Source organism: Colletotrichum spaethianum, assembly GCF_022836535.1.
Source record: "Colletotrichum spaethianum MAFF 239500 DNA, contig46, whole genome shotgun sequence".
Classification (NCBI taxonomy): Eukaryota; Fungi; Ascomycota; class Sordariomycetes; order Glomerellales; family Glomerellaceae; genus Colletotrichum; species Colletotrichum spaethianum.
Genome location: NW_026054816.1, coordinates 118,122 through 144,763, shown reverse-complemented (window position 1 = coordinate 144,763; position 26,642 = coordinate 118,122). Strand labels below are relative to the sequence as shown.

Sequence of the window (26,642 nt, the reverse complement as noted above, 5' to 3'; positions counted from 1 at the left end):
TACCTCAGAGAAAAAAAAAAGCAACCCCCGAGTCCTCCCTTTGTTGTCTTGAACGTTTCGCGTTGCCGTTGGTTCGTGTTGTCAGGGTTGTCGATCAAACATGTTTACCCCTCCCGCACTCCGCTCATCCGCATACGCCTTTCCGAAACCAGTTTCCAATATCTTTCATTGCAACGTTGGCTGACTTATCATGTCTGAATAGGCGATGGAGAATACATGGACGAACACCATCACCACCACCAGGCCCCCGCCGGCCAGGCGGGGGGCGATGACGTGAGGCAGTCGCAGGTGTTCTCCGGCAGCTACGGCGGTCACGGCGGCTACCCGGCGTCCAGCTCCGGTTCGATGCCTCACATGGGCAGCAGCTCTCATGGCGGTGCCGTCACTGCGCGCCGCCACAGCCGCAGCGACAACGGCGAGCCCGAGGACCTGTTCCCTAACATCCCCGAGGCCAAGAAGCGCAAGTTCATCCTCGTCGAGGACAATGTCCGTGGCTCCCGCCTGCGTGTTAGAGTCACGCTCGACGGCGTCGACACCAAGGAGATCCCCGACTCCTTCCGTAAGGGCGCCTCCGTCTTTCCTCGGTCGTACTTCCCGCGCGAGATGCAGAGCCCACCGCCGTCGGCCACCGGCTCCAAGTTCTTCCAAGAGGATGCCGATGAAGAGGATGATGGTGTTGAGGAGACTGATGGCCGCGGCTCTCGCAGAGGCGCTGGTAACAGCAAGGCCATGGTCAAGGTTCCCATTGGTGAGAACACCGAGGGCGAGGTCGCTATTCCGCGTATGAGAAAGAGTGTTAGAGGCAAGGAGGTTCGGCTGAACGACCTCGGATACCGCATGGCGTGGCTGCAGAGCCGTGTCTTTGCGGGACGGACTGTGTTCCTCCAGAGAGCCCGTAAGTGTTTTGTCCCGCCTTCCGAGTAAGCAAGGCGCTAATAGAAGCAGTGGACTGCTACCGCAACAAGACTCGTTCCGCCATTGAGTCCATCATGCAGGACGTCAAGACGCTGGCGCCTCACTACGAGACGCGCGTTGGCAAGAGGAAGTGGAACGAGAGAATGAGGAAGGGCGAAGCCGAGGAGTAAATGGCACACATTCGACTCCCGCCCGAGTGTGCGAATACAACGTTGACCAGTGTTGGTTTCTCACTATGCACATAACCGCATGATATCCCACGGACCTCACCATTCAGCATCATCGAAGCGAGTCTCGCCCCATCCATCAAATCGATTCATATGTTTTTCCAATGCTTATTGCGACTCGTTTCCGTGCATCGTTAATACCGACGTCTCACGACTAAACAGCAACACACGGACAACCAAAAAGTCAAAACATTTGTATCATACGTGCCCAATCCTCAACAAGTTTATAAAGGAGGTGAAGACAGGGGAAAGAGGAGAGCCGAGTTTCTCCTGGGTGACGACTTGACGACGACTACTCTTTTGTTTCCCCCCTTCTCTCGATCAAGGACAAACACCATCAATTTCGGATGGTGGCTGGCCCGGACAAATCCAAAAAAGACGTGACGGAGGGTGTCATTTTTGTTCTTTGCAGCAAACAGCACACGAGCTTTGCTACGACGCCTTGGACCCTACGACAAAAAGACATGAGGCGGATTTCTACTTTTTCAAAAACTCAAGGCATTGTTCTGTTCCATTTTTTTTTTCGGTTGATTACTTTGGGTTTGAGGCGACTTGTTTTTATGGTGAAGGCGTGACGAAGGACGTGAACTGTGACGCTTTTCTCAACTTCTCGGTACATTTTATTTCCCCACATCTTTTCGTTTTTTTTGTGGTCCAAATGCAGACAGGAGGGGGGAGTTGTCTCTTTTTCATCTTTTCCCGTCGTGGCCCGCGCACGAGGTCTTTCTTTGCCCATTCTTCGATTCTGGGAGGCGTCGGAGAGCGTACTTGCTGGTTTAAGATATGCCTCTTTCCCCCGGCGGCGGCATAAGGGAGACGAGAATGGAGGATTGATGCGGGTATGGAATGGGTTTTTTCTTCTTCACAGGCAATGAGGATTTATAGATTTGGCAGTTAAGAATCACTTCTTTCAATGATCACCCTTCCGAACTGAGCCCTGCAGAGATGAGTGATGAGCGAAGGGTGAGTAGATGCCCTGTGCGTGGTTTGGATGTGGTTGAGGTTGATGTCATCTAGCAAGGGGAGGAGGTACTGTTAGGCCGTGAAACTGGTGAAACTGCTCGCAGAAGCACGCGCGATGCGCGGTGGCTCTAATACACGAAAAGAAACTCGTCATGTTTTCTCTACACCGACCGCACGCGTGCGTGTACCGCCTACGCCTTTTCCTCGCCCTCGGCCGCGTCCTTGGGCGCCCTGTCCCCCCTCTGGAACACAAACAGCGCCTCGTCCTTGCCCGCAAAGCTCGGCAGCGGGATCTGCACGACCTTTGTCCAGGCGGGCTGCTCCCGCGCCATGTACTCGTCCATGGTCATGCCCCGGAAGGCGGTGTAGCCGTTGCGGTTCTGGGTGCCGACGACGGCGAGGGTGTCGCCGGCGTAGGCGTCGACGAGGCCGCGCGTGAAGGAGCCCTCGGTGCCGCCGGCGACGCCGCCGCCGACGACGGGGTACACGAGCAGGAGGACGAGGTCCTTGCCGGCGTCGCGGCCCCGCAGGAACTTGACGCCGTCCGAGACGAGCGTGTCGGGCACCCAGTTGACGCGCCACTCGGACTGCATGTTGTCGACGGGGTGGACCTCGAGGCCGTAGGCGCGGAGCATGTGCGTCCAGTAGCCGTTGCCGGAGCCGACGTCGGCGACGGCGCGGCCCGCGGCGAGGGTGCGGAGGACGCAGAGGGCCTCGTGGGTGGGCGTCGCGCAGCCAAAGTGGTGCATGAAGATGGGCAGGACGTGGTGGCTCTGCAGCTTCTTCTCGGTGGCGGGGACGGGGCCGCACCACTCGAGGCTGCGGCAAGACCAGGCCCAGAAGTCGAGGTAGGGGTTCGGCGGGAGGGCGGCGGGCTTCTTGGCCTTGGGCACCGCGAGGGCGGCGGCGAGGGCCGGGTGGATGTACCGGCGGGCGAGGAGGTGGGTCGCGACCTGGAAGCGGAGCGAGGCCTTTTTCGCGTTGGAGAGAAAGGAGTTGAGGGCCGAGGCGGTCAGGGTGCTAGGGGAGAAGATCTGGGTGTAGGCGTCGATATCGGCGCGGGGCGGGGGGTCGAGCTGCTGTGGTGGTTAGTTTGCTGGTGGTTTATCCGGGATGTGTGAGTGCGACAAGGTTTGGAATATGAGAGATGGTAAGGACAACACAGAGATATGAGAGTGGGTGAGATTTGACAATGAGAAGGGAGGTGTTGTGAGAGGGAAGAATCTCGAGTGATGTCCTTGCTATCCCACGACAAAGTGCCTTTCTCTCATAGAATCTCACTCTCACTTGTATGCAACCCACTCGCAAGATATCGCGAGTCTTCGAAACTGAAAAAGTGTACCAGAGGCAAACAGGAGCAAGACACGCGTACTAAGGGCAAGGAGGAAGAAGAAAGAGAACTTCAAACGCACCGGCTTCCCCTCATCATCGCGATACCACGCATGCAGGCCGTTGACGCCGCCCATGCTGACAATTCGCTGGACTTCGGCGAGGCGGACGGCCGTCATGGCGTGGTAGACATAGGTGTCGCGCTCGGGAGGTTGAAGGAGACGACGGTGGCGCCGTAGAGGTCGTCCTTGGCGAGGAGCTCGTTGGCTCTTTCGCGGCGCGCGGTGTCCTTGGCGTACTCGTCCGGATGGAACGTCGGACTGCCGACGCAGTAGGTGAATTTGCCGCCCTTGGCGCCTATATTTGCGGACATGGTGGGCGAGGTCCTGTTGGGCGTCGAATGGTCGGAAGCGTTCTGGACATTGTGTGAGCTTGCGGGAAGGGGGAGGGGGGGTTTCAGATGTTGAGAGATTTACCTGGGATGCGGTCGCGTTGGGCCCCGTGGATGAGCTAAAATGAGAAGGTATGCCCAGAAGAGGTATGCGGGATGCGGCTCGACTTTACCCGGGCGATCGGAGACGTCGGGAGGGCCGGGGAGAATGAGATTCGGACCCTGGTCGTCAGCGCTGGTGCCGAGTTTTCGGGGCCGTGTTTCTCGGAGCGGACGGATGTCGTCATGGCTGGTTTGGCCAGCTCCGCCCACTTTTTCCGGTCTGTGCCCCGGACTGTGCCATTTGTCGCAGGATGCCAGACTACGCACGGTAGGGAGCAGAGCATCTGGGGCCCCGGGAAATGAACGGCTGGAGAATACCTGCACAACATGACATTGGCTCTTCTTTTCCACTCACGTGCAACTCTCGCCAACGCTCCTGTTTGGTTGCGAATTCTCAATTAACTTGTCAAGGTCGTTTATTCGCATTGCCCTTGTGTTCTTAGAATGCATCGCTTGACCCCTTAGTAGAGAACACGGCCAGACCGTTTGCCCGGTTTTCGGGGGCTAGATCTGTGCTCCAGGTTCTCCGCCTCGACAGAGCGGAGAAATGCGGAGAAATGTAGCAGCATCACCACCCACTACCAGGCACGTGTGATCACCTGCTCGGCTCCGGCATGGCGCCCAGGGCGTCGTATCCGGTGTAGGGAAATTTCGGCTACCTGGTTTCTTTCCATCCATGTCACAATGTGGGTCGAGCGTCTGATTCAACCATTGCCAGTTTTCTGGCCGGTTCTCGGCTGTGGCTGCAGGTATGCGTTCGTCAGAATTACCTTTAGAGATCAATTGTGGCCCGACGATTAAGCAATTAACAACGCATTGGCCCCGTACCCTGTTGCCATGCCGCCATGTCGTGACTATTTTGCCTGATTCGCACAAGCCGCCTCCTTCACGTTGTTCATGACTCGGGGCGAGCTACGAGTTCCTAGTCCAGGCCTTGTCCTTCTCCAGAGTTGTTTACCGACGCCGCACGACGTTCATCCGTTTTCTCGGGAGTTGACCGCACCAAACACCAGGAACCCAGGACCCTCCCGGCTGTCTTGGCATTCTTCTACCAAACTTCTGTCTTTCTCCCCCACACCACCCAGCCCCAAATCCCCAAAGTGCCAGGGTAGGGCCGATTATGCGGGACGACTGCGGGGTAGAACGCCCCAAGCCATTGGACCGGGACCTTTTTTTGCGAGCATTGTTTCCTCTTCAACGGTAAGCCATCGAAAATTTGCCCCAAGCTTGGCAACAGTAGCATTCGTCCAGCCCTTGGCGGCACGACATGGCCGCTTCGAACTGCTTCGCAACGATGGATGACGTAGCTCGCTGCATACTAGCTCGCATGCTACCCCGGCCCGGTCTGGTCTCGTGGCTCAATGCTGGGTCCATTCCTCTCGAGCCTCGGTGGGCTTCATCTCCGGCATGGAGTCCAGCTTGGACGGCAATGTCCGACCTTCTACCGGTCCCCCACTGCTCTTCAAGTACATAATGCTTGCGAGTCGCCGCCCTCGCGCTTTGTGAGAGGGTGTAAGCTGTAGCGTACGCCAGTCAAGCATCGTCGGTACCCATAGCTCACCTTCCGAACAAACCATGGTCCGATTCAACCTGCTCGCCGCCCTCTCCACGGCCTGTGCCACGGCATCCGCCCTTGTCCCGAGACAGGCCGTCCCGGACAACACCACCACCGGCGCCGCTCCCGTCGTCGACCTCAAGAACGGCTCCTACCATGGCGTCTACAGCTCCTCCTACGACCAGGATTTCTTCCTCGGCATCCCCTATGCTCAGCCGCCCGTAGACGACCTTCGCTTCCGCGTGCCCCAGCCCCTCAACTCCTCCTGGGAGGGCACCCGCAACGCCACCGAGTACTCCCCGCTGTGCTTCGGCTACGGCAGCGACACCTGGGTTCTGGGTAACCACGTCTCCGAGGACTGCCTCACAATCAACGTCGTCCGCCCTCGCGGCGTCGCCGCTGACGCGAAGCTTCCCGTCGCCCTCTGGATCCACGGAGGCGGCCTGACCAACGGCGGCAGTGCGGACCCGCGCTACAATCTCTCCTTCATCGTAGAGCAGGGCGTTCGCATGGGCACCCCGTTCGTCGCGGCCAGCATCAACTATCGCCTGCACGCCTGGGGGTTCCTGTGGAGCGACGAGGTCAAGGCCGAGGGCGCCGGCAATATTGGGTTCCGCGACCAGCGCCTCGCCCTGCACTGGGTCAACGAGAACATCGCCGCCTTCGGCGGTGACCCGGAGCAGGTCACTCTCTGGAGCGAGAGCGCCGGCTCCCGCAGCGTGGCCTCGCAGATGCTCGCGTACGGTGGCCGCGACGACGGCCTCTACCGCGCCGCGATTCTGCAGAGCGGCACCGGTCTCGGCACCGACTTTGGCGAGGTCAACTCCACCGCCATCACGTGGCAGGACTACTACGACACCATCGTGGACAAGACCAACTGCACCTCGGCCACCAGCACCCTCGAGTGCCTCCGTGGCGTGCCGACCTGGACCCTGAGCGACATCTTCAACGCCACCGCGAACCCTGGCTTCACCGGCGTCGTCGACGGCGAGTTCCTCGAGGCGGCCCGCCACGAGCTTGTCAACGAGGGCAAGTTCACCCGCGTCCCGCTCCTCATCGGCGCCAATACGGACGAGGGCACGCAGTTCGGCACAAAGGGCATCAACACCACCGAGCAGTGGCGCGCCTACCTCCGCTCTGGGGGCGCCAACAACATCACGATCGAGGTCCTCTCGGCTCTGTACCCGGACATCCCGCGCCTCGGCACGCCGGCGACGCTCGAGGGCCGCCCGACGGGGGAGTACGCCTCGTACGGCGCCATGTGGAAGCGCGTCAACGTCTTCGCGGGCGACCGCGCGCAGCACGGCCCGCGGCGGTTCTTTGCGCGCCACTGGGCCGCCGCGAACCAGACCGTGTACTCGTACAACTTCAACGTGCTGGTCAACGGCCTGACACCCGTCGAGGGCGTCAACCACTTCCAGGAGGTGGCGTTCGTGTTCAACAACACGGACGGTCTGGGCTACGAGACTGTCGTGGCCAAAAATCCGTTCGAGGGCAAGCCCGAGACGTACAAGGAGCTGGCCAACATCATGTCGCGCATGTGGGTTGCCTTCATCACCAAGGGCGACCCGAACCAGAACGGCGTGACCAACGTCACGTGGCCCACGTATGACGCGGAGAACCCTGAGATTATCGGGTTCGACGCCAACGTCACGTCGTTGGCGCACGTCCAGTCGGATACCTACCGCACGGAGCAGATGGAGTATCTGATCCAGAAGTTGTGGTCATGAGTACCGAGGTGGTTATAGCTAAGAAATAATGAATAAATCAACATTTAGAGTTCAAAGAGCTGCGTTTGCGGTCTAGTGGTGTCATGTAAACCACATCGTATTCAAGCGCACTACGTTACATCTGATTCTCAGCCCATCATATTAGTGTGCTGCGTCCAACTTGTCGAAGCCATACTCCATTCTAAACTCATCACATTACGCCATCCCCGTGAGCGGACTGACTCCTGTGAGCGTCGACAAGATTACAACACTGAACTTTCAACCCACACAGGACGCCGCCAAAAGATGACCGTTTTTACCATTTGGGTATTTTCTACTGGCTTAGCTGTGGGCGATGTTGGAGATGACCTCTCGCAAAGGGGGCCATCCGCTCCAACCCCCCTCATAACAATCTCGGGAAACGTTCAGATCTTCTTCGTGGCCTGGGCCGTCTGACTAGCCTTGGGCGCCTTGGTAGCCAGGACCTTTCCAGTGGGCTTTCCACTAGTGCCGGTCTTTGGTTGCTTCTTCAACGCGCGAGAGACGGCGTCGTTGATTCGCATGGCGACTCTGGTCCTGATCACGGGCGGGAGCTCCCTGAGGCTGTCGTCTTCATGAGCCCCGAAGGCGCGGGTAGGGGCGGGGTTGAGAATGTAGGTCGGGGTGTGCTCGGGGGTTGCAGTGACTGTGACTGTGACTGTGACGCGATTGGCGGGGGAAGAGGAAGTCGAAGTCGAAGTTGAAGTCGAAGTGGAGGAAGTCGAAATCGAGGCAGTCGAGAGAGTCAAAGTCGAGGTAGCAGACGGAGTGATGGTGACCGTCACGGTGACAGGGCCGATACTGGAGGACGTAGAAGAGCCGGACGGGGTGGCAGTGGATACGGAAGAAGAGGTGGACGTGGTTTTCTGCGAGCAGCAGTTTGGTCGCCTGGTGCGGGTGCAGCGGCGACGGCTGTAGATGGTCGGGCCCGGGCTCGAGGTCGTAGCCGGGGTCGAGTAAGCGACGGCAAGAAGGGTCGTGTCGGCCTGACCCTCCTCGTTAACTTTGAGGTCGGCAGCGTGGGCCGACTGCACGGGAAGCTCTCGCTTGGATTTAGACATGGTGTGCGCAACCCGGGACTTGAGGTCCGTAGGTCTCGTGCGAGTCGAGACTGGAACCTTTAGGCCCTCAACGTCAGCACCAGGCTCCTCCAGGAGCCTGGGAGCAAGGGTCTTGCCAACGGCCGGGGTGGCTGAGGGAGTGACGGCCGCCTGAGATCCGGACGAAGGGACGGCGGTCCGGGTGACCGTGACGGTGGCCCGCGAGGACGTTGTGGTCTTGGTGTTCTTTGGCTTCTTGGGGATTCGAGCCCTCTTGGGAGAGGAAGGCCTCTTGGGGCCACAACGAACCCGCTGGCCCGGCCTGGAGAGGCACTTCTTGCCGATGCATTTGACTGGGACGCCGCTCGTCTGAGTGGGTTTCGCGGTGGTCGTGGTGTTTGTGTAAGAGGCAACGGTGTTGGTGGTAGGGGTGGCAGTAGTCAGGGGCTCTAGTGAGGCGGCGGCAGCGCTTTGGGATGTCAAGCCCGGCAAGGATTTAGTCATCTGACTAAACCATTTATGCTGCATAATGATGTGGCTTGGTATGCCAGTAGACTCCGAGATCGCCGCCGAGAGTGAGCCGGTAGTGGTGATTTCAGACGAAGTGGGAAGCGGAGGCGGAACCCGGAACCTTCTTATCGAGCGGAAGCAGTCGGTACGGGCGGAGGCCGGCGGTGGAAGCTTGGTACTGACCGTGGTGGGGGTAGGCGTCAGGAGCGTGACTGAAGTCGCTGCGGAATCAGAGGTGAGCTGAGACGTGGCGTTGACCAGGGAGGGACCACCGGCGGCCAGGAGAATACCGGCCCAGATTGTGAAATCTCTCATTTTGGGTTGTCTTCGCGAGGGTAAGAGTCTAAAGACGGGCGAGTAATGATGAAGACCGAAGGTAAGAAGAAGGGAGAAAGACGTCAGTCAAAAGGGAGTTTTATATAGTTATCTGGCTGGCGTGATGTGGAGATATCCCTGAGAAGCCCCGGGCTGTTGAGAGATGCACAAGGTAATTGGCATGAATTTGCCTTTGCTGAGGCCCCGTATGGCACAACGAGAACCGGAGAAGAGTAAATGTTTCGGGGGTGACCATCCAGTGCCCCGCGGGGCATGTCACAGATCACGAAAGATGCCCATCTAAGTTTCTCATCTAGCACAGAGCCATGCAATTTCCTGGGGGAAAGACGAGAGGTAACGCGGATACGGTTCTCGAGGACCGGGGCACTGGCGGGCGATACACACGACATATATGTTTGATCCAAGCGATGGAGCGGGCCTTTTCCTGGGGGGGAGCCATGCACCAAAAGATTGATTTCCTTTCAAGGCAGTAAGGACAACAGAAGCGGCGCTACCGTTGCGGAGTGGTGGGACACAGGTTCTGTCCAAAAAGCCAACCTGAACGGCCGAACCGTTATGCAAGTGTCGCCTAAACCCGAGTCACCGCGATGGACGATTTCTGTTTCCAACGGGTCAACACGAGCAAATTTTTACTTTTTAAGACGAAAGAACCAGGTTCTTCAAGCATCACACGAGGTTATTGACCTCTCACTGACGTTGTAATATTACGATGGGCTAGGTGGACTTACACGTCAAGATCCCCCCCAACGGCTCCATCAGAAGCTATCAGGGTCTGAATGAGGGACTGCTGAGTTGCAGATGGCAAAGTGAGTCTACACATACAGACACAGACAAGAAACCGTGATCTATCCATGTGCAAGGCACGGGTCAACGCACGACGCGGTTTGATAGTCCTGGAGTTTCCTCCGTACTCAGCTTTCTGGGTGCCAACGTCACCAAACGTGCCTCCTATCATAATGAGATTTTGAAATCTCCCACCTTAAGTCTACCCTTCCACAATGGAAGCCCCATCACAAGGACACGTACAAAACCGACAATGGGACAAGAAGGCAGGCCGAGGAGAGCCATATGTGAACCATCATCCAGGTCCAGAGCGAAGAGGAAGGAGAGAGAAATGACACACCGCTTTAATTGGTACAGACTATCCTCAACCTCCTGCTTTGACAGGACAAGAGCCTCGGCGCAGTTGCTCAGGCGCTTGTCAAACTTGACCTTTAACCGCTCTACCTCCTCGTCCTCGTCACGCACAAGGACATCCTCCACGTCAACACCCGCGCCTCTGGCGTATCCACAAAAGGAACGCTCACCCTCAATCATTACAAACAGAGAACTCAAGCATCGTTCACCCCGGCAGTCATGGCGTTCCTCTCAGAACCTCGCTCGCAACGCCCCTGCCGCGGGAGCAATCTTCCTCGACCTCTCCTCACAAACACCCGGCCCATATCATACAAGTTCATCTCCTGTGTACTTGTTGTGTGTGTTTGATGGAAGACATTATGGACAGGACCACGAGAATCCAATACAACCTGCACCAAGACCGAAATCTGCATATCGCGCTTCCCGCAAAATCCCACCCCTAGCGCCGTCAAGCCCCTCCCGCAGCCCATACAACCAACCAGCCTTCTTCATCCCCAATCCAAGCCCCCTCATCCTCGCAAACTAATGCGTCATGGTGTTCGCGCGGACGCAAGACCAGTTCATGCCAACCACCTCACGAGACCACTTACACTGGGTCTTTGCCGAACCTTGGCTCTACGGGTCCCCCATCCATCGCGGGTGTTCGTCTGGTCTTGTATTCTTAGATGCATGTGTTCATGAATTTTGTATTGCCCTGATGGGCGCTAAGCTTTTCTCTTCCGTTGCAGATGGAGATCATAAATATCTCCGTCCTTCCCATAGCCCATGTAAAAATGTGACACAAAAAGATTGATAAAAAAACTAGGCTTCTCGCTTCATAGGCTCGCTCCTCACCAGATGCTGTCATGACCAACCCTTACTTCTCAACATAACCCTCCTCGTACATCATCAGCTTTGACCGCTCTCAGCCCTCGATGGCCAGAGGCTCGCGCTCACGCTCTCGGTGGTGACGGTGGTGGTAGTCATCCCGACGCCTTGGGTCGTCGTCGTAATCCTCGTCATCTCGACGGTGTCTGCGGTGGCGGTCTCTGTCGCGATCGTCGTCGTACCGATCGTCATCGCCCTCTTCTCTCCTGTGGTGACGGTGCTTCCGTCTGTCATCATCGTCGCCATCCCGATCACGGCCACGATCGTGGTCCCGGTCGCGGTCACTCCGATCGCGGTCCTTGCCAGACTCTTCACGCCTCCGCTCTACGCCATGTGTTAGTTTGGGTCATTCTGACTCCTAGGAGCTTCCACATACCTCTCAAGACCTGCGTTGCGGCGGCATATGCTTGGATTTCCTCCTTGCTGAGGACACGGAGAACGATAACAAAATCATCGCGAACCTCGAAACGCTCCTTGCCGACGGTCAAAGCCTCCGGGTTGACGATCTTGCGACTGATCTTGGTCCACCGGGCACCGGGTGGGACTTCCTTCAGCTTCTTGTCGTCCTTGTGAGGTGCAACACCCTCGCGGATAGGGTTGTCTTCTTCAGGAAACTTGCTGGGCGCCTTCAGAATACCCTTAAGAGGCTTGGCGTCGGACTTGTCGCGAGGTGGTGACACAACGCGAACCTGCTTCTCGTCCGAACGAGGTGGTGTTGTGTCACGGCCGCGGTACTCATCTCTGCTCGAGGCGATACCCGATTCGGCCGAAGGGATGGAGACGGGCGATTCTCTCTTAGGAGGAGGCGATTCCTTCTTGGGTGAAGGCGTGCGCTCCTTTGGTTCTCGAATAGGAAGATCGGCGTAGGTTTGTTTGTCCGATCTGTCATCTCTCTCCAATCGGTCGGATCTGTCTAGTCGTTCTGGCCTGTCCAGTCGCTCCGATCGCTCGTATCTCTCAGGGCGATCCGAACGTTCGGAGCGATCCGACCTGTCCACGGGAACCGGGACCTTCTCCTTGGGTTTGTCGTCCTTCATGGCGGCCAACTGCTCTTTCAGCTCGCGAATATCGTTTGTGTTAGTAGGGTTGAATCCAATTGTTTGCCGCTTGGGCCGCCTGGACCTTTGCTCATCGTCATCCGGAGAGCCATCGCGTTGTGATGTCGGAAGGCTGTCGCCTGTGAGGTGAGCCTCGGCCTCCCTACGGTTCCGGTCTCGATCGCGTTCTCTGTCACGGTCACGAAGTTCGGCATCTTGTTCGGCGGGCGCTCTACGTGTCTCAACAATGACAGGGGCACGGTCGCGTGGGTCTCGAGACTCATCCCGAGGCTTGTATCTTTCAGCAGCACGAGCTCCGGGGTCTTCCTCATCGCTCCGGCGGCGGGACTCTCGCTCCAGCTTCTCAGGACGCTCATCTTTTTCTTTCTCTTTCGCTGCCGTACCAAGGCCGATAGCAGTAGCTGCGAGGCCAAGTCCCGCACTCAGTTTGTCGCGTAACCGTTTCCGCTCAGCTTCATCTTCAGTAGCCGTACTGGTACGCCGCGTGTGCCGGTCCTTGTCAGCTTCAAGGCGGACAGACTCCCGCTTCGGACGGTCCTTATCATCCCGGCGCTTGGACTCATCGTCTGAGCCCCTCTTGGTGTCCGAGGGGGAGGTTCGGTGGCCACCGCGTGACTCAGGTCGGTATCCGGGACGGGACTCCGAGTGATACCCGTTTCGAGACTCGGGGCGTGGTTCTCTGCGCGACTCACGCCGATCGTCAAAGTCACCGCCGACCGGGGCCGAGTCTGTACGAATGCCAAAACCACGTGAAGTCACTCCATCGTCATGGTAGTAATCGCCGCTACCGTAAACAGTGTCATATTTGCGATCCGCGTCCCTGGCTTGTCGCTGGGCCCGGTCGTCATCGCGGCTTCGGTAGTAGTCTTCGTGATGACTAGACCGCGGGGGCCTTCTTGGTACACCGACACGGGACGTCGAGAGGCAGTGGCGCCTGCGACTGTTGCGGCGGCTACAGAAGTCGCGGCCACATCCATGGAAGATGGAACGCCGCTGGAGCGTCTATCTTTCGGACTCGGAGGTACCGGTAGATGAACGGGCGCAGCAGGAGCTGCTGGGGGGATAGAGGATTGCGCTGGGTCGTAAACATTCGTAGTCGAACGGTTGATCTTGTCCAAGCCCCGGGTGGTGGGCGGAGGGCCACCTCGTTTCTCAAATCGGCCGGCGTCGTAAGGGCGGCCTGCAGTCTCTGTTGTAGTCACATTGACACTTGGGCGGTAGTAGCCCCGGTCGACACTCTCTCTCCGGCGTGATCTTGATGGCGGTCGAGTGTGATCCAAGTCGTAGCGCGCGAGGTCGCTTGGTGTGGTGTATTCGTATCCATCCCCACCAATGTCAATGGGGGCGTTGGCATGTCGAGTACTGTTGGGGTAAAGGGCGGACGACCTCGACGGACGGTACGTGTCATGCCTGGCCAAAGTGGGATCGAGTGTTCGCTCGCGCAAACGAGCAAATTCTTCATTGTCCATTGTGGAACTGTAGGAGCCGCCTCGGTGGTGGCTCCGGGAACGTATGGAGGAGGCGGGTTGTGTGTAGAACGTCGTATCGCTGGAGCGATAATCTTCGCGAGTCGGGCTGGAATGTCTGTTGCTCGAAGAGTGGTGCGACGATGAGCTCGCTTGCGGTCGGGCCTGGGTTGTAGTGACGATGACCGGACGAGCGGCGGTGGAATCGAGTGTTGACGAGCGATGGCTGCGGGTGCGGCTCGCATCTCTCAGGCCTGTTCCACGAGCCAGAGGATCCTTGGTAACGGCGTAAGTCGTTGTAGTGGTCGCCGGAGTGCCCGAATGGTGATGATGGTGGCCTCGTGAGCTAGACGAGGCGTATCTGGTCGAAGACGTGGGCATGACATGAATGTCTCCTCCGTACATGGAGCTATAGCCGATGCTTGTTGGAAGCGAAGCCCTTGCAGGATTGAATGTTGGCGACCGCGGGCGGGCGGTCGTGTATCGCGAAGAGGAGTAGCGGTGATCCATGGTGACGTACAGTAGCCGAGTCGGCAGCGAGTCGTCTTAGTCTGGTTGTCGCTCTTGTCGCTGTGGTGTTCCCCGCCAGAATATTGTGCAGGAAGACTACCAAGAGCCTTGGGGGAGCACGGCGAGGGAGAAAGATGAGGAGGGGCAGCCGGAATTGGGTTGGGCGCTGACCGGCTTAGATAGCCCAGAGATGGAACGGGACGGAGGTAGCGGGAAGAAGCACGTCGCAACCACGTGAGGATTCCGCCCTAAGGAATTTTTTTCCTCTGTCCTTTTTACCCCGGTCGCTTGGACTTGGTGGTGCTTTGGCGTCTTTTTTGGCTTTTCAGTCCTATCGTTCGTTTGAGGGTGTTGTGGTTGTCTCACTTTGTTGGATAATTTCTGAGCGAGATTTCTTTGCCCTTTTTTTTTTTTTTTTTTCGAGGAGGGAGAGTAAGGCAGGGTGAGAGGGAGAGAAGGAGGAGGAGGAGGGGCAGTCGTTGGGATGCCCACCGAAACGGAATGCGATGTGGGTTTCCTTTGGCTGGTAGTCGGTACGAGCTATGAGATGGCGGGGTCCCGGTCTCTCCTCAGTTCTCCTCAGTCTAATTCGTTCCCGTTTTCCTTGCGTTTATTAGTTTTGCTTGAAGTTGAAGACCCCCCCGTCGACGGGACTGGGCTGGGTCAGGTCAGGCTTGGGTCAAGCAGGTCGGGCTGGAGTTGGGTGGACTCTGTTCCCGGATCGCTGTCGAAACGCCCAAGTCCACTGTGGACTGAGGTGGAAGTTCTACTGCATGCACCTGCAGCGCCGTGGGAAAAGAGGGGCGAGTCAGCTTTGTCAGGAGTAGGAAAATCGAGGGAACAATGGGCGGGTGGGCGTGAGCTCAAAAATAGGACGAAGACATGAATCCATGCACCGTCTCCATACGGTTCCATACAAAAATAAGACGGTGGTGCCGAGTATAGACGATGCGCATTGCCTACGGTGCAGGGTATGTAGGGAGATAGATGAGGATGTGAGAAGAAGATTGGATTTACTCACCAGATATCGTAGGATAAAGATAACGTCACTGAGGCTGAGGGGAGAAATAGAAAAGAGAGTAAGACGAGGAACGGGGGGCGAAGAATGGGCGATGATTGAAGACACTGCAACGTCGAGTATTTTTGGGAGGGGGGTATCCTGGGCGCAATGACGAAGAGGAGGAGTCGACTGATCCTTGCCGACACAGCAGTAAGAAGCGCGCGGGGGGGGTCTGCTTTGATCATGGATGCCGATGGATGGTCCGGGGACACTGTCCAGCCAGTGTCTCTTTATCCCAGGGGCGTCCGAGGGAAGGCAATCAGTCAGCAAACGACGAGACAATTTGACTGGTTGTCTGAGAGCTTGTCTTTGGTGTACCGCCGTACCTAGTGCAATCACTCGAAAGGTTGTGGTGTTGCGTGGTGACGATGAGGATGTATTGGCACATACGTATGTTGACGAAGCACCGTGGAAACCAAGGGCTTGGTTGATAAGGCCAAGGATGTCACCCCCCGGCACGTTGTAGTCGAGCTCCAGTCGACGAAGCAATGCTCCTCCAGTAGGGGTCTTCGGAAGACGGCGAAGACGGCGAAGTACTGCAGTTATCCGGACTTGACGACGGCCAGGTGCTTCCCGCCTTGTTAAGGCTGCGTGTAGTACAGAGAGAGTAGGTATTCTTGTTAGGTGCTACCCTCTAGGCTAAAAGAATAAAAAAAAAGATACTGGAAAGATTGCCCGGGGTAGTTGTACCTTGTCCGTCCAGGCTGACAAAATGGGTTGGCAGGAGATGGGCGGACGTGCGTCAATGTCAATGCCAATGCCGTGATGCAGCGCCTCCGTCAGCGACAGACCGACCAACGACAGCGGGATACGCTGCTAGTGGATTGACCTGCTTCGACCGCTGTAGTTTGAGCTTTCAGCCCACCCAGGCGACCCAGGCGATAACTAGAACAGACAGGTCGCGACTTAGCCACAAAGAAGCTAATCCAAGTCGCTCAGACTGCAGAAGCAGCTTGCTTGGCTAGAGCCGTTTCGTCTCTGCGGTGCAAGCAGTTCTCGCCGAGTTCAGACGAAGAGCAGGCGGACGTCGGATGAGACGGGTCTTGGGAGTTTGCATGCAGTCCTTGTCTGGGTATCTGCGCGTCTGCTCCGTTGTGTGCATGTGGCCTCAATCAGGCACAGCAGCGGAAAAGGCCAACGTTATCCTGCAGGGCCGTTCTTGAGGTGTGGGTAGCCGTCGAAGCAGTTGTTTCCAATCCGCGGCACCCTAGGGGCAGGACTGAAGGAGGCGATCGGGCGTGGGTGAGATGTGATGTGATGGTCTTGATACAGGACTGCTTGCTGGCCGCTGACGTCTCGAGTCAGGGCAAAGCAAGCTATCAGAGACAGCGATTATGCTACGCAGAGCGATGAGTGGCTGTCTCGAGGCACAGGGCAAAAGCTTTCGAGGAAAAGACGCCGTGAATTGGGCTCGACCAAGATTGGTGCAATTATCCCGACCCAAGGGTCCGATTGATGGCGCTGGCTCAGGAGAGTGAAACCTTGAGAGACAGGCCCTCCCGAGGTGAAAGAGGTAAGACCAAGCCTCACGGCGAGGTAAGGTGCTCTGCTATTGGTATGAGTTTGCAGGCAGTTGACAGGTTGATGGCTGTTAGCAAGGTGTAGCGAGTGGGCGAAACGGCCGCTCTCTTGCCGTTTTGGGAAGCCAGTTGTCGTCCGTGTCGATCACGGCGATGACGTCCTGCTGAACATGTTGGACGTTGACCGGGGTCTAAGACAAGGCCCAGGACCCTGTCTGGTTGCTTGCGCCTTTTCAAGCCCGGCGAACTTTGGGATCCCGGGACTGTCCCTAATTTTGCTACCGAGGGCGTGGCCACACTAGCGCTTGTTGAATAACGGTAGCTCGAGTTGAAAATCCCAATAGATCAGAGGCCTGTGTAGGTAGTGACATCCATGAAGACTCGGCTGGCAGACCCCACCGCTCGCTCCCCGGCAGGGCATAGCACGTCCATTGGGGCCTACGGCGGCTAAGGATAAGCTCGGAGCTGTCGGTTTCTCGTCTTGAGTGGGTTAACACCAGATGCGGTGCCCTGATATTGTGCAGATGCAATGCGTCCGACGTCTTGGAATGCAAAGAGGGAAAACAGGAACGAGACAAGAAGCCGCCGCTGGGCCGATTGAAGATGTCGAGGGTCGATCCATTCATTCGCTCGTTGAACGTTACCTTGCCATCTCCAACGTCGCAGTTGTCCCTCACGTCATGCACTGCCGTGCGGTGCAGTTGCTGTGTGATGTGCTGTGCTGTGCTGCGCAATGGCAGTGTCGCTGTGCGAGTGGGTGCTGGGGTCAGGTCAAGGTAGGGGGGGGGTGTCGGGTTCCTGACTAACAGAGACGGTTGCTGTCAACAGAGGGGAGGCGGGAATGTGACCGACGTCAGCGGGAGCGGTAGTGATGAATGGTCTCGGATGGGATTGTGTTAGCGCGTGGTGATGACGGGACTCTGGAAGGGTCTGGATTGAGGCGAGTCAATCAGGAGCGTCGACAACGTCCGTCGTTCGGAGACGGTTGGCGAGTTGTTGACCCCCGAGAGGAATGCCGACACATGGACCAATAGAAGGCGCTGCGTGTTGTTACAAAAAAACATTAAATACGTAGCCGATACGTACGAAGTCAGGCTGGTTGAGCGGGCTGGATTGGCGACGGCGGAATTGCGATGATTCTTCTAACGTTTTGGCTGACAAAGGAAAAAAAAGCAAATGAAGCAGACGATAGCCCGTTGGTTTACCGTTGGACCGCACAGCACACAAGTAGGTAGGTACCTACTTGCAGCACGGAAAGAGAGTCCGGCCCACGGTGCAGATGATGCAGTTTCTTGGGAAGGTACGGCAGATCGACCTTGTCCAACCTGTCGAGGCAGGTGCAAGGCCGGTGCAGGCAGGCAGGCAGTCTTGGTCGGCCGCCCCAGTCTGCGTCCGCTCGTTCCACGGCGGCATGACCTCGAAAAGAGCCCGGGGATCTACGAGAGAGAAAGAGGCAACGGCTGTAGCAACCCGACAGCACCAAAACGTCCTTCCGGCGCGAAATGCTGTGATTTTCCTCGGTCAATCCACCCACATCGGCAAGATACTCCCACTCTCTACCTTAGCGGCCAACATGTTCGTCCAGACATACTATGTACGTCTACCGTAGACTACGCAACCCCTCGCCACTACTTAGTGATGTCGAATTCGACCGGCTCATTGGTCGCCTCGAGGCATCATTGTCCCGTCTACTGCCAATCCTGCCATTCCCAAACCTAAACGGCCACGATCCCTTCCTTTCACGGATATCGAGGCATCCATCGTCAGCCATTGATTACCCCCCCACCAGTCCGGCAGCCCGACGTTAACCTCAACCATGTCCGTGTCCAAGTGGACTGTTGCTGTGGGGTTGTCTCTTACACTATCCGTACTACAGTCCACATATCCTGGTCTGTCGGGCTCCATCGCAAGTTACACCACGATCCTGCGGCCGTCGGCACCGCCAAACTCCATGCCCCATTTCGACCCAACCGCTGCTTTTTGCATCTTCGGCTTCAAGTCTCATGCGGCTGCCCGCTCGCTGTGCTGCGCGCCTTGGCTGCCGCCTGATGGCTGTTACTCGTCGCCGATGCGACAGCCAAGCATCACGCCCAACTGTGGGACGTGTCGAAACCTCTGGAACCCTCTCCGCAGTGCCCTCTTGACCTGAACCGGACAGGATGGCACACACATCGACCGGCAATAATACCATACAATCTTGCGTGACCGATGTTGACGAGCAACAACAACGAACAACAGCCCCGCACTACTGACCACCGGATCACGGTCAGCACCCTTTTTACCATCACCACCATCCCGGGAATCTCGCCACCAACCTGCGACCGTTGCCATCCTTTTCGACTGCATCGGCAGCACCTTGGCTTTCTACGAGATATATCTCCATAGTTTCTGCATCTAGAGGCTACGCCACCGTGCAAACACGCGACCAAACAAGAAATGCCTAGCGTTTTTGTGTCGTGACTCGAAAGCCTTTGGATTCCTCCTCTGACTACGAACCGTAACTGCCGCGTGGGGTCAATGGGGATGATCTTTGAACCCCAAAAATGCGATGCGACTTGGGAAACTTCCGCTGCCTCTTCACCGCCACGGCTCTCCAACCTTCACCCTACTATTGTCCGACAATCTGCGCTATTTCCTCCAACATCATAGGCCATGTTGCAAAGCTAACAAGTGTAACGTCTCTCAGGCCGCCTTAGCTGTGCAATGTGACAGACGATAACTAACACAAGGGATGGCTGTCTGTCCATGCACGCAAACCACCCGATGTAGATGGCGGTGATGCCATCTCCCGTCATTTTCTGCCCTGGACAAGGAGCATCCCATCTCGATAACTTCGCCAAACAGCCCTGCCGAGGGACATGGCCCTAGCGTACCATTCTTACGTTGCTGACGGTCTTCCTGATGCCTCGTTTCGCCTAGCCAATATTCCCTGAGATGCCTGGCTGGAAAATTTCCTAATTCACCAGTAGCCTTCTTACGCCTCTTCAGGAGGCCTAATCCCCATCAGCTGTGTCTCCATCAGACAACGTTGGCAGTTGGGCAGGGACGGACCCGGAGGGGCTCTCCATTAAAGTCCGTTCCGCCGAAGCCCAAGACGGGGGTTCCCCGGTCTCGACAAACCCCAAGCCGCCCGACAATGTTGTTGGGTTCTCACCTGCTCTGTCGGGCACCTCCATCCGAAAGTCCTTTCGCCGGCTATCTCATGTTGTCCTACGCTGCAAGCCCACGAGTGATCTCCTCCGACGTACCGTCCACCTGGCAATTTGAAAAGTCTGAAATTACTGTTTCCGCATCTCGATCTCCCAATGTTTCACCCAGATCGGCAGTCGATAGCGGGCCTTGAGGCGATACGTGCACACGCTTGATACGCGAGTATGCTTTTCTCTGCGCTCGGAGCATGCAGCAGGCAGCTCAATATCGGTTGAGCTCTGGCGGGCAAAGCTTCGAGGCCAGGAATGGTTGGCTTTCCACGTGGATTACCGCAGTGCCAAGAACAAGCCGCAGTGCCATCTGAACTGAGGCCCCCCAATGGCTTTCACAAGCAACCGGCGATGTAGCTGACTGGCAGACCAGCCCATGAGACGTCCATAACTCATGCATCACTGGGTTCATGAACATGCCTTGCTTGTCTGTATTTCTTTGCAGCTTGGGCATCACCTTAGGCGTCAGCCTAGGTACCAATGCACCGTATAACAGCGTAAGTGTGAAGGCCTGGCAGGCCTGGCATCGTTCTACCTAGATTTGCTCCAGCCTCTACCATACGCCGTAACCACATTGAACTTGGTTCCGAAAAACGGTCCAGCTCCAAGACGATTAGGGACACACGAGGTTGGACCCGGGCCTTGATCTGTCTTCCCTATCCACTACGGCTGTTGTACGAAAACAACTCGTTTTGTGCGAAATCACTGAGATTCGTAAGCACCTGTGGCCCTGCCCGAATCAATTGCAAACTCTACGTTTACCGAAACCAATACGTACACTGGCCAAACTCTACCAGTAGATCGGTGCCTGTCATGAGACACCTTTCGCCTCACTTTTTGCCTTCCCACCAAGGCCAGTAAGCCGCATATCCAAGCGCAAAGAGCCTTCCGGCCTTGGAAGATAACTTTCGCGGGCCGGAGAACCCACACAAGTCAGGGAAGACTAACTTAGTGGTCCCTGAGCTGGGAAGGACGAAACCTACCGGTATCTCGGTGAGGTGGGTCGGTGTAGACAGGTTCGGTGACACAACAAACACCCAGGTTCGTGGTCGGCGGGCCGGAGACCGCATCCGACCACTACCGGACTATTTCCGGAGACCGATGCGCAGGATGATAGCGAATCGAAAACGGTAGCGGACGTCAACGGGAACTCCAAGCCAGAGACGCCCGGTGTGTTGGCGTGCTTCACGTCGTCGTTCACTCCGAGCGTCTATGGTCTGACGCCGGTGTGAACTAGATGACCGTTGACAGCTCCGGACTGAAAAGGCCTCCATAGCACCACGCTGGGTTGTCCTAGGGCCAGTCTGTCAGAAGGAACGACCTCGGGAAAGCCATTGTCAGCCATATGGATAACACTTAAAACTAATAGATTGACACGCTGCCCTGCTGTAAGCAAAATCCTAAATCATGATCGGTCGTGTCGTAACGTCTAAACGCGCAAAATTCCTTCCCACATAACAGGAACCCGTCAACACCCACTTTCCCGTCCCAAACACGAGACCTTGGTGATTCTACGCCAAGCTGCCCATGGGATCCCACAACGGCAACACCGTCGGCTCAGTGCCAATAACGGCCCGGACCTCCTTGCTCAGGAACCGCGGGTCGACGACGGCCTGGTAGACGAACTCGTCCATCCATGCGTCGCTCATGACGAACCAGCCCTTGTCGCCCGCGCCCTCGCCCCAGCTGTTCTGCACCCTCCACCTCACGCTGCGGCCCTCGGCGTCGAGGTGCACCGCCGTCAGCACCATGGCATGCGTCATGGCGCTCTCCCCGGTCCGCAGGCGGCTCGCCTTGTCCATGCCGAGGAGCGAGACGCCGAAGCCGAGCTCGTAGTCGATGAGGTCGAGGTCCATCACGCCGGCGGTGGAGGAGCTGAACTTGCCGACGTCGGAGCCGAAGAAGACGGGCAGGCCGGCCTTGATCATGGACACGCAAGCGGACTTGAGGGTCGCCATGTCGACGTTGACGTAGGTGACGCCGCGGCCGCCGACGATGTTGCCGAGACGGTCGACGGTGAGGAGGGTCAACGGCTCGTGGCGCGGGTCGTGGACGAGGGAGACCATGGAGTCGATGACGGAGGAGGTGACGCGCAGCTCGGGCGAGTAAATGTCCCTGGCAAACGCCGCGGGCGTGGTCTTGAGCTCGTGCGGCTTGCCGTTCTTGTCGAGGAACGTCCAGGTGAAGTCCTCGCGCGGGTTGGGCGGCGGGCCGAGGGCGAGGGTGAGGATGGAGAGGATGTCGTGCATCATCTTGTCCTTTGTCGACGACAGCGTCTGGGCCGTGGCGGAGCCCGAGCGGACCTGCTTGCGGAGGACGAGGGCGTACTCGCGTAGCTTGGTCTTAACAATGGTGTTGAGCACGCCAGAGTTCATGGCGTTCCACGAGTCCGGGTACAGCGCCTGCGGGACGAGGCCGTACTTTTGCACGAGGTTGTAGACCATGTCCCACTGGCCGCCGTCGCTCACGATGTCGCCAAGCAGGGCCTGGACGAGGCGGCCGTCGAGGTCCTCGCCGGCGGTGTCAATGATTTGCTCGAGGAAGTAGTTTGACTTTTCGAGCTTGTCCCAGAAGAAGAGGTAGGACTGGGAGAGCTCAAAGGAGTCGAGGTTGTGGCGCTTCATGAGGGCGATGCGGAAGACGTTTGTCGAGGCAAAGAGCCAGCACCGCCCCGACGAACGCTGGTTCGTCATCGGCGCGCCTTCGAAAGGGATCCTGGTGTTGAAGATCTGGGGGTCGGCGAGCTTCGTGGACGTGGAGGTCAGGACGGTGCGGGGGTCGGCTGTGCTGAGGGCCGTGAGGGCGAGCCTGCGAGTTTGTGTTAGTCCGGCTCCAAAGGACGGGATGCTCTGTTCAAAGGGCCAGCAGTTCGACCTACTTGTTCTTGGGGTCGGCGAGGAACCGCGATTGCCAGGACTGCGTCTGGTGCACGGGGAGGCCCTCGGGCTCACGGGTGAGTCTGACATCGCGCTTCTCGTTCTCGCTGCTGGACTCGCCCACGTCGACAAAGTCGTCGTCGGTCACCTGGAAGCGGCGGAGGCGCTCGAGAAGGGCCTTTTCGTTGGATGCGTCGACCGCTGTCTTGGACGGCTGGGAACCCATCTCTGCCAGCTGAAGGTTGGGCGTTTCTTTCACTTGAAGCAAGATATGAAGCTGTAAGTACGGTCGTCGAAACCGATTTACTACTCAGTGTTGCGTGAAGACGACGGCGGACTGTCAAACGACTTTCACTCAGGTTGGCTGCGGGCAGAGACACGATCACGCAATCGGAGACTGGACAGTGAGGCTCGAGAGGGGAGAGGAGAAGGTCAGCTTTAGCTCGGGAGCTGTTTCAAGTGGGATGGATTGAGGTTATGGTATTTAAGACAAAGAACACACACGAGTCGTAACCCCCCCCCCCCCCCCCCCCCCCCCCCCCCCCCCAAGATCCGGCCCCCCTTTCTGCCTTTCCCCCCCGGCCCTCCCAAGCATTCTCTCGCAACCGATCCCGCCTGATACCGAGAAATGCCAGAAGAAACCTAGGCTGTATTGCCTTACTAGAGAAGGTAAGGAAGGTCAAGCTTCCCCAGGGTGCCCGCACTTGCGTGTCTCTTATCAGTTGGAGTCGAAGTCCGGGGCGGGGGGGAAGCCGGATCCGGCCATACAGCGATAAGCACTTTGGGGGGTTTGGAGTAGGTGGGAGCAGGGATCAGATGCCCACGAGCGAGCGATTGGGGAGAGTCACGCACACACGGGATACAGCGACCATCAAGGTCCCCAAAGGAACTTGCGGATCCGTCTCAAAGGGTCCTCACATGATGCAGACCGAGGGCTTCGTGGGTGCTTTGCATACCCGGTTGCAATGGTGATTGCGGAAGATGGAACCGATGAGAGGCGAGCACGCAATGATTGGGGTATCCAGGATGACAAGCTGAACCGTTAAAAGTTGCCCTGCGTTTTTGCTGTTCTATAGCTTGGGCATTTCTCCCCTGCTTTTGGTAGCACGCAATCCGGCTTCCGGCTTGTTCTTCGCCGATTTCGCCGACGCCGTCTAGGTACCCACCGCGGGAACTTCCGACGCGTACGGATCGCGAGGAACATGTGTTGCGGAACGGTTTCTAAAGACCAAATACAGGCATAGACAATAAGACTTAAAATCATTGAAATGCAAATGAGGTGCATGGTAGCTACCGCGATCGGGGCTGGAGATGGAAAAAATCGTTGAGGTTCAGTGACCTACCTCCCTAGAGCTCCGGTCCCGTAACAACTCCGGCGGCAACGCTGAAGCCGGGCCGTTCCCTGCCGCAGACCCACTTCTCGCCGTGAGCGAGTTGTCGCAGTGGCATGAGGAAAAGACATCTCTACAGGGTGTTTGATTGCTCGCTTCAGGCGCTTGTGATTCTACATGAACACTTGCTTCGTCTTCGAAATTATGTTGTCAAACTAGCTTTCACATGGTCATCGAACCAGGTTCAGTTTGTCCAGGACTATTAGGTAACTCCCAGCGGCAATCTGCAAAGCTCGACTCCTTTAAGAACTCAACGAATGCATGTACTGATAACTACGGCGCTACAGGGGTTGATTTGTCTTCAGATCGATTATCAGCGGCCATGGACTTACAAGACGCATTCACGGTGCCAGGCTCTTTGTCCCCTAGTGCAATGTCTTCTGAGCTGGATCAGCTATGAAAAATTGCGTAAGAAATCAAGTCCCCAAAGGTTTTCGATTGCTGTAGCCGATAGCGTCGTAGTGGAGGGGTAATTAGTTGTCTAGGTCGGAGTCGCTCCGCTCCGAAATGGCGCGTTTTCTTTGAGACGAGGGGGCACTACGCCTGCGTACCCTCCGCGGCTCTCGTTGCAGGTGAACGAACTCGCGATAGACATCCTCGTCCTCGTCCTTATCGGACCCTGTACTACTTGCTAGTGTCGATCGTCGGTCAGAAGACGACTACTTGTTTTGTTCTGCAGGAGCCGACTTGCCAGACCCGCCCTGTTGTGTGTCGTCCGCCTTGAGAAGAGGATGCCTGTGTAGGTTCTTGCTCGTACTCAGAGGGCTCTTCATCGTGTCCATCAAAAGGCCAGCTGGGATTTTCCTTAGCTTGATCCCGGGCTAAGGTCTTGTCCTCATCCTTCTTTGCCACGTTGACAACACTCTCAAGTAACTCGGCCATCCTTCTTACATTATCGCTACTCCAAAACTGCGACGACCCAAGGTCGGGCATTTCCAACTCGGTCTCATTCGTCATCAAGGTATTGGCAGTGCTTTTTGTTTCGCTTTCAAGCTGATTTTCTTTCTCCTGGCGCCGTTTTTCTTCAAGTACCGTCATGTACTGTGTCATTACGTCAGTCCATACCGACATTTGGACGGTCCAACCAGGCATTATGGCCTTCTCCCATACTTGGGGAAGAATAATCTCTCCATTTGGGGCCAACAAGTCGTAGAAACCACTCTCTACTTTTGGTCTGATTGCATTGAAATCGATACAGGCCTTTCTGATAAATTCTTCCATGTACTGTTATATTGATTAGACAGCTGTTTGATGGTTTTCGTTCGACAACGGGACTTACAGGTCAGCTTCGGCATAAGCAGAAAGGAATGGTGTGTTTTCGTCCATTGCGTCCATAAAAAGGACAGGGGCTTCTTCGGGCTTATTGATATCTCTTCCCTGCTCGGAAGACTTATCCACTGTTAGGAGTGAACTGTCATTGGTATGCGGATTCTTATTCGACAGAGGGACGCCCGTCTTTCGGTTCTTCTCCATCCTAGAGTTTATGATCCTGATCCTGGGGTCTAGACGCTCTTCTAAGTCCTCCCCCTCGATAATTTTAAGAGTCTTCCCATAGTCATCATCGGCTTGGGTATAGACGCAAGCGATTTCATTCATAGTTGCGACTGAAACATGCGCGCCATTGCCATCCTCTGCAATGATTTCAAGAAAATTCTCAAGATCGCCATTGGTTTGGCTATAGATGCGAATGGATTCAGGGGCAGTTGCGACTGGAGTATGTGCGCCCTTGTCATTGTTGGGGCTAGCCTCTGTTAGCGTGCTGAGGCTGATATCCGGTTCAGCGTTGCGGTAAGCGTGTGAGTCAAAAGCATCGAGTGGCTTCGGGGGTGATTGCTCCTTGGCTTCAGCTGTCGCCTCTAGGTCGTTCCTTGACGTATAAGGATCTCCCGTACCTTTCGAAGCTTCAGGCATGTAATCTTCGCTGCCTCTGGCCGTATTGGTGGCTTTGGTCTGTTGCTCGTTTGAGTCCGCTTCGAGTTGCAGCTTCATTTCAACATCTGCCCTGGCCTGCCGTGTGCGTTTTTCTATTTCGGCATGGGAACCTTTCGTATAGACACATGACCACTCCTCATAACCACTGCTTGGATCGGTACAGTCACAATGGTCTTTCTTGCGGACTCGGCGGCATCCTCGACAGAGGATGAGCCTCATTATATCACCATTAGACTGATCATGCCGTTCTCGAAAGTGCGAAAACCGTTGGTCGTAGTAAGAATACGTTTCAGAACAGAGGCGATCACCGCTGGCTTCTGTACAAATACATCTCCACAACCTTTTTTCTTTGATGTATCTGGCGACAAGTACTGGCTGCGCACTGCTCACACCCCCACGCAGAGTGCTGTGTTCATCGCCGTCGCTGGATACGGGATCATCATCAGTATTGGCATCTCTGATTTCAAGACTTTCGATAGCCAGAGGTATCGCCTCGCAGGCGAGATGCG

General features: G+C 56.6%; 12 protein-coding genes across 12 annotated transcripts; 4 read left to right on the top strand and 8 right to left on the bottom strand.

Annotated features, from left to right (window-relative positions):
* Nucleotides 1–216: 216 nt before the first annotated feature.
* ColSpa_11431 (uncharacterized protein) lies at nt 217–1,085 on the top strand (the record flags this gene model as incomplete). The annotated part of the gene is made up of 2 exons (XM_049277643.1): nt 217–895; nt 940–1,085. 2 exons carry the CDS (start codon nt 217–219, stop codon nt 1,083–1,085), a joined length of 825 nt encoding a protein of 274 aa, XP_049133600.1.
* A 1,211-nt stretch (nt 1,086–2,296) lies between these two features.
* Nucleotides 2,297–3,571, bottom strand: ColSpa_11430 (uncharacterized protein; the record flags this gene model as incomplete). The annotated part of the gene is made up of 2 exons (XM_049277642.1): nt 2,297–3,184; nt 3,518–3,571. 2 exons carry the CDS (start codon nt 3,569–3,571, stop codon nt 2,297–2,299), a joined length of 942 nt encoding a protein of 313 aa, XP_049133599.1.
* A 38-nt stretch (nt 3,572–3,609) lies between these two features.
* ColSpa_11429 (uncharacterized protein) lies at nt 3,610–3,807 on the bottom strand (the record flags this gene model as incomplete). Its single annotated transcript, XM_049277641.1, has 1 exon — nt 3,610–3,807. The coding sequence occupies one exon, from the start codon at nt 3,805–3,807 to the stop codon at nt 3,610–3,612; it is 198 nt and encodes a 65-aa protein (XP_049133598.1).
* Nucleotides 3,808–3,981: 174 nt separating this feature from the next.
* On the top strand, nt 3,982–4,230 carry ColSpa_11428 (uncharacterized protein; the record flags this gene model as incomplete). The annotated part of the gene is made up of 1 exon (XM_049277640.1): nt 3,982–4,230. One exon carries the CDS (start codon nt 3,982–3,984, stop codon nt 4,228–4,230), a length of 249 nt encoding a protein of 82 aa, XP_049133597.1.
* A 1,272-nt stretch (nt 4,231–5,502) lies between these two features.
* ColSpa_11427 (lipase 1) lies at nt 5,503–7,212 on the top strand (the record flags this gene model as incomplete). Its single annotated transcript, XM_049277639.1, has 1 exon — nt 5,503–7,212. The coding sequence occupies one exon, from the start codon at nt 5,503–5,505 to the stop codon at nt 7,210–7,212; it is 1,710 nt and encodes a 569-aa protein (XP_049133596.1).
* Nucleotides 7,213–7,616: 404 nt separating this feature from the next.
* On the bottom strand, nt 7,617–9,095 carry ColSpa_11426 (uncharacterized protein; the record flags this gene model as incomplete). Its single annotated transcript, XM_049277638.1, has 1 exon — nt 7,617–9,095. The coding sequence occupies one exon, from the start codon at nt 9,093–9,095 to the stop codon at nt 7,617–7,619; it is 1,479 nt and encodes a 492-aa protein (XP_049133595.1).
* A 972-nt stretch (nt 9,096–10,067) lies between these two features.
* On the bottom strand, nt 10,068–10,433 carry ColSpa_11425 (uncharacterized protein; the record flags this gene model as incomplete). The annotated part of the gene is made up of 1 exon (XM_049277637.1): nt 10,068–10,433. The coding sequence occupies one exon, from the start codon at nt 10,431–10,433 to the stop codon at nt 10,068–10,070; it is 366 nt and encodes a 121-aa protein (XP_049133594.1).
* Nucleotides 10,434–11,157: 724 nt separating this feature from the next.
* Nucleotides 11,158–14,154, bottom strand: ColSpa_11424 (uncharacterized protein; the record flags this gene model as incomplete). The annotated part of the gene is made up of 3 exons (XM_049277636.1): nt 11,158–11,444; nt 11,497–13,055; nt 13,088–14,154. The coding sequence occupies 3 exons, from the start codon at nt 14,152–14,154 to the stop codon at nt 11,158–11,160; spliced, it is 2,913 nt and encodes a 970-aa protein (XP_049133593.1).
* A 4,396-nt stretch (nt 14,155–18,550) lies between these two features.
* Nucleotides 18,551–18,883, top strand: ColSpa_11423 (uncharacterized protein; the record flags this gene model as incomplete). Its single annotated transcript, XM_049277635.1, has 1 exon — nt 18,551–18,883. One exon carries the CDS (start codon nt 18,551–18,553, stop codon nt 18,881–18,883), a length of 333 nt encoding a protein of 110 aa, XP_049133592.1.
* Nucleotides 18,884–21,445: 2,562 nt separating this feature from the next.
* Nucleotides 21,446–23,036, bottom strand: ColSpa_11422 (bleomycin hydrolase; the record flags this gene model as incomplete). The annotated part of the gene is made up of 2 exons (XM_049277634.1): nt 21,446–22,742; nt 22,813–23,036. 2 exons carry the CDS (start codon nt 23,034–23,036, stop codon nt 21,446–21,448), a joined length of 1,521 nt encoding a protein of 506 aa, XP_049133591.1.
* Nucleotides 23,037–24,860: 1,824 nt separating this feature from the next.
* Nucleotides 24,861–25,083, bottom strand: ColSpa_11421 (uncharacterized protein; the record flags this gene model as incomplete). The annotated part of the gene is made up of 2 exons (XM_049277633.1): nt 24,861–24,936; nt 24,959–25,083. The coding sequence occupies 2 exons, from the start codon at nt 25,081–25,083 to the stop codon at nt 24,861–24,863; spliced, it is 201 nt and encodes a 66-aa protein (XP_049133590.1).
* A 393-nt stretch (nt 25,084–25,476) lies between these two features.
* On the bottom strand, nt 25,477–26,190 carry ColSpa_11420 (uncharacterized protein; the record flags this gene model as incomplete). Its single annotated transcript, XM_049277632.1, has 1 exon — nt 25,477–26,190. The coding sequence occupies one exon, from the start codon at nt 26,188–26,190 to the stop codon at nt 25,477–25,479; it is 714 nt and encodes a 237-aa protein (XP_049133589.1).
* Nucleotides 26,191–26,642: the final 452 nt, after the last annotated feature.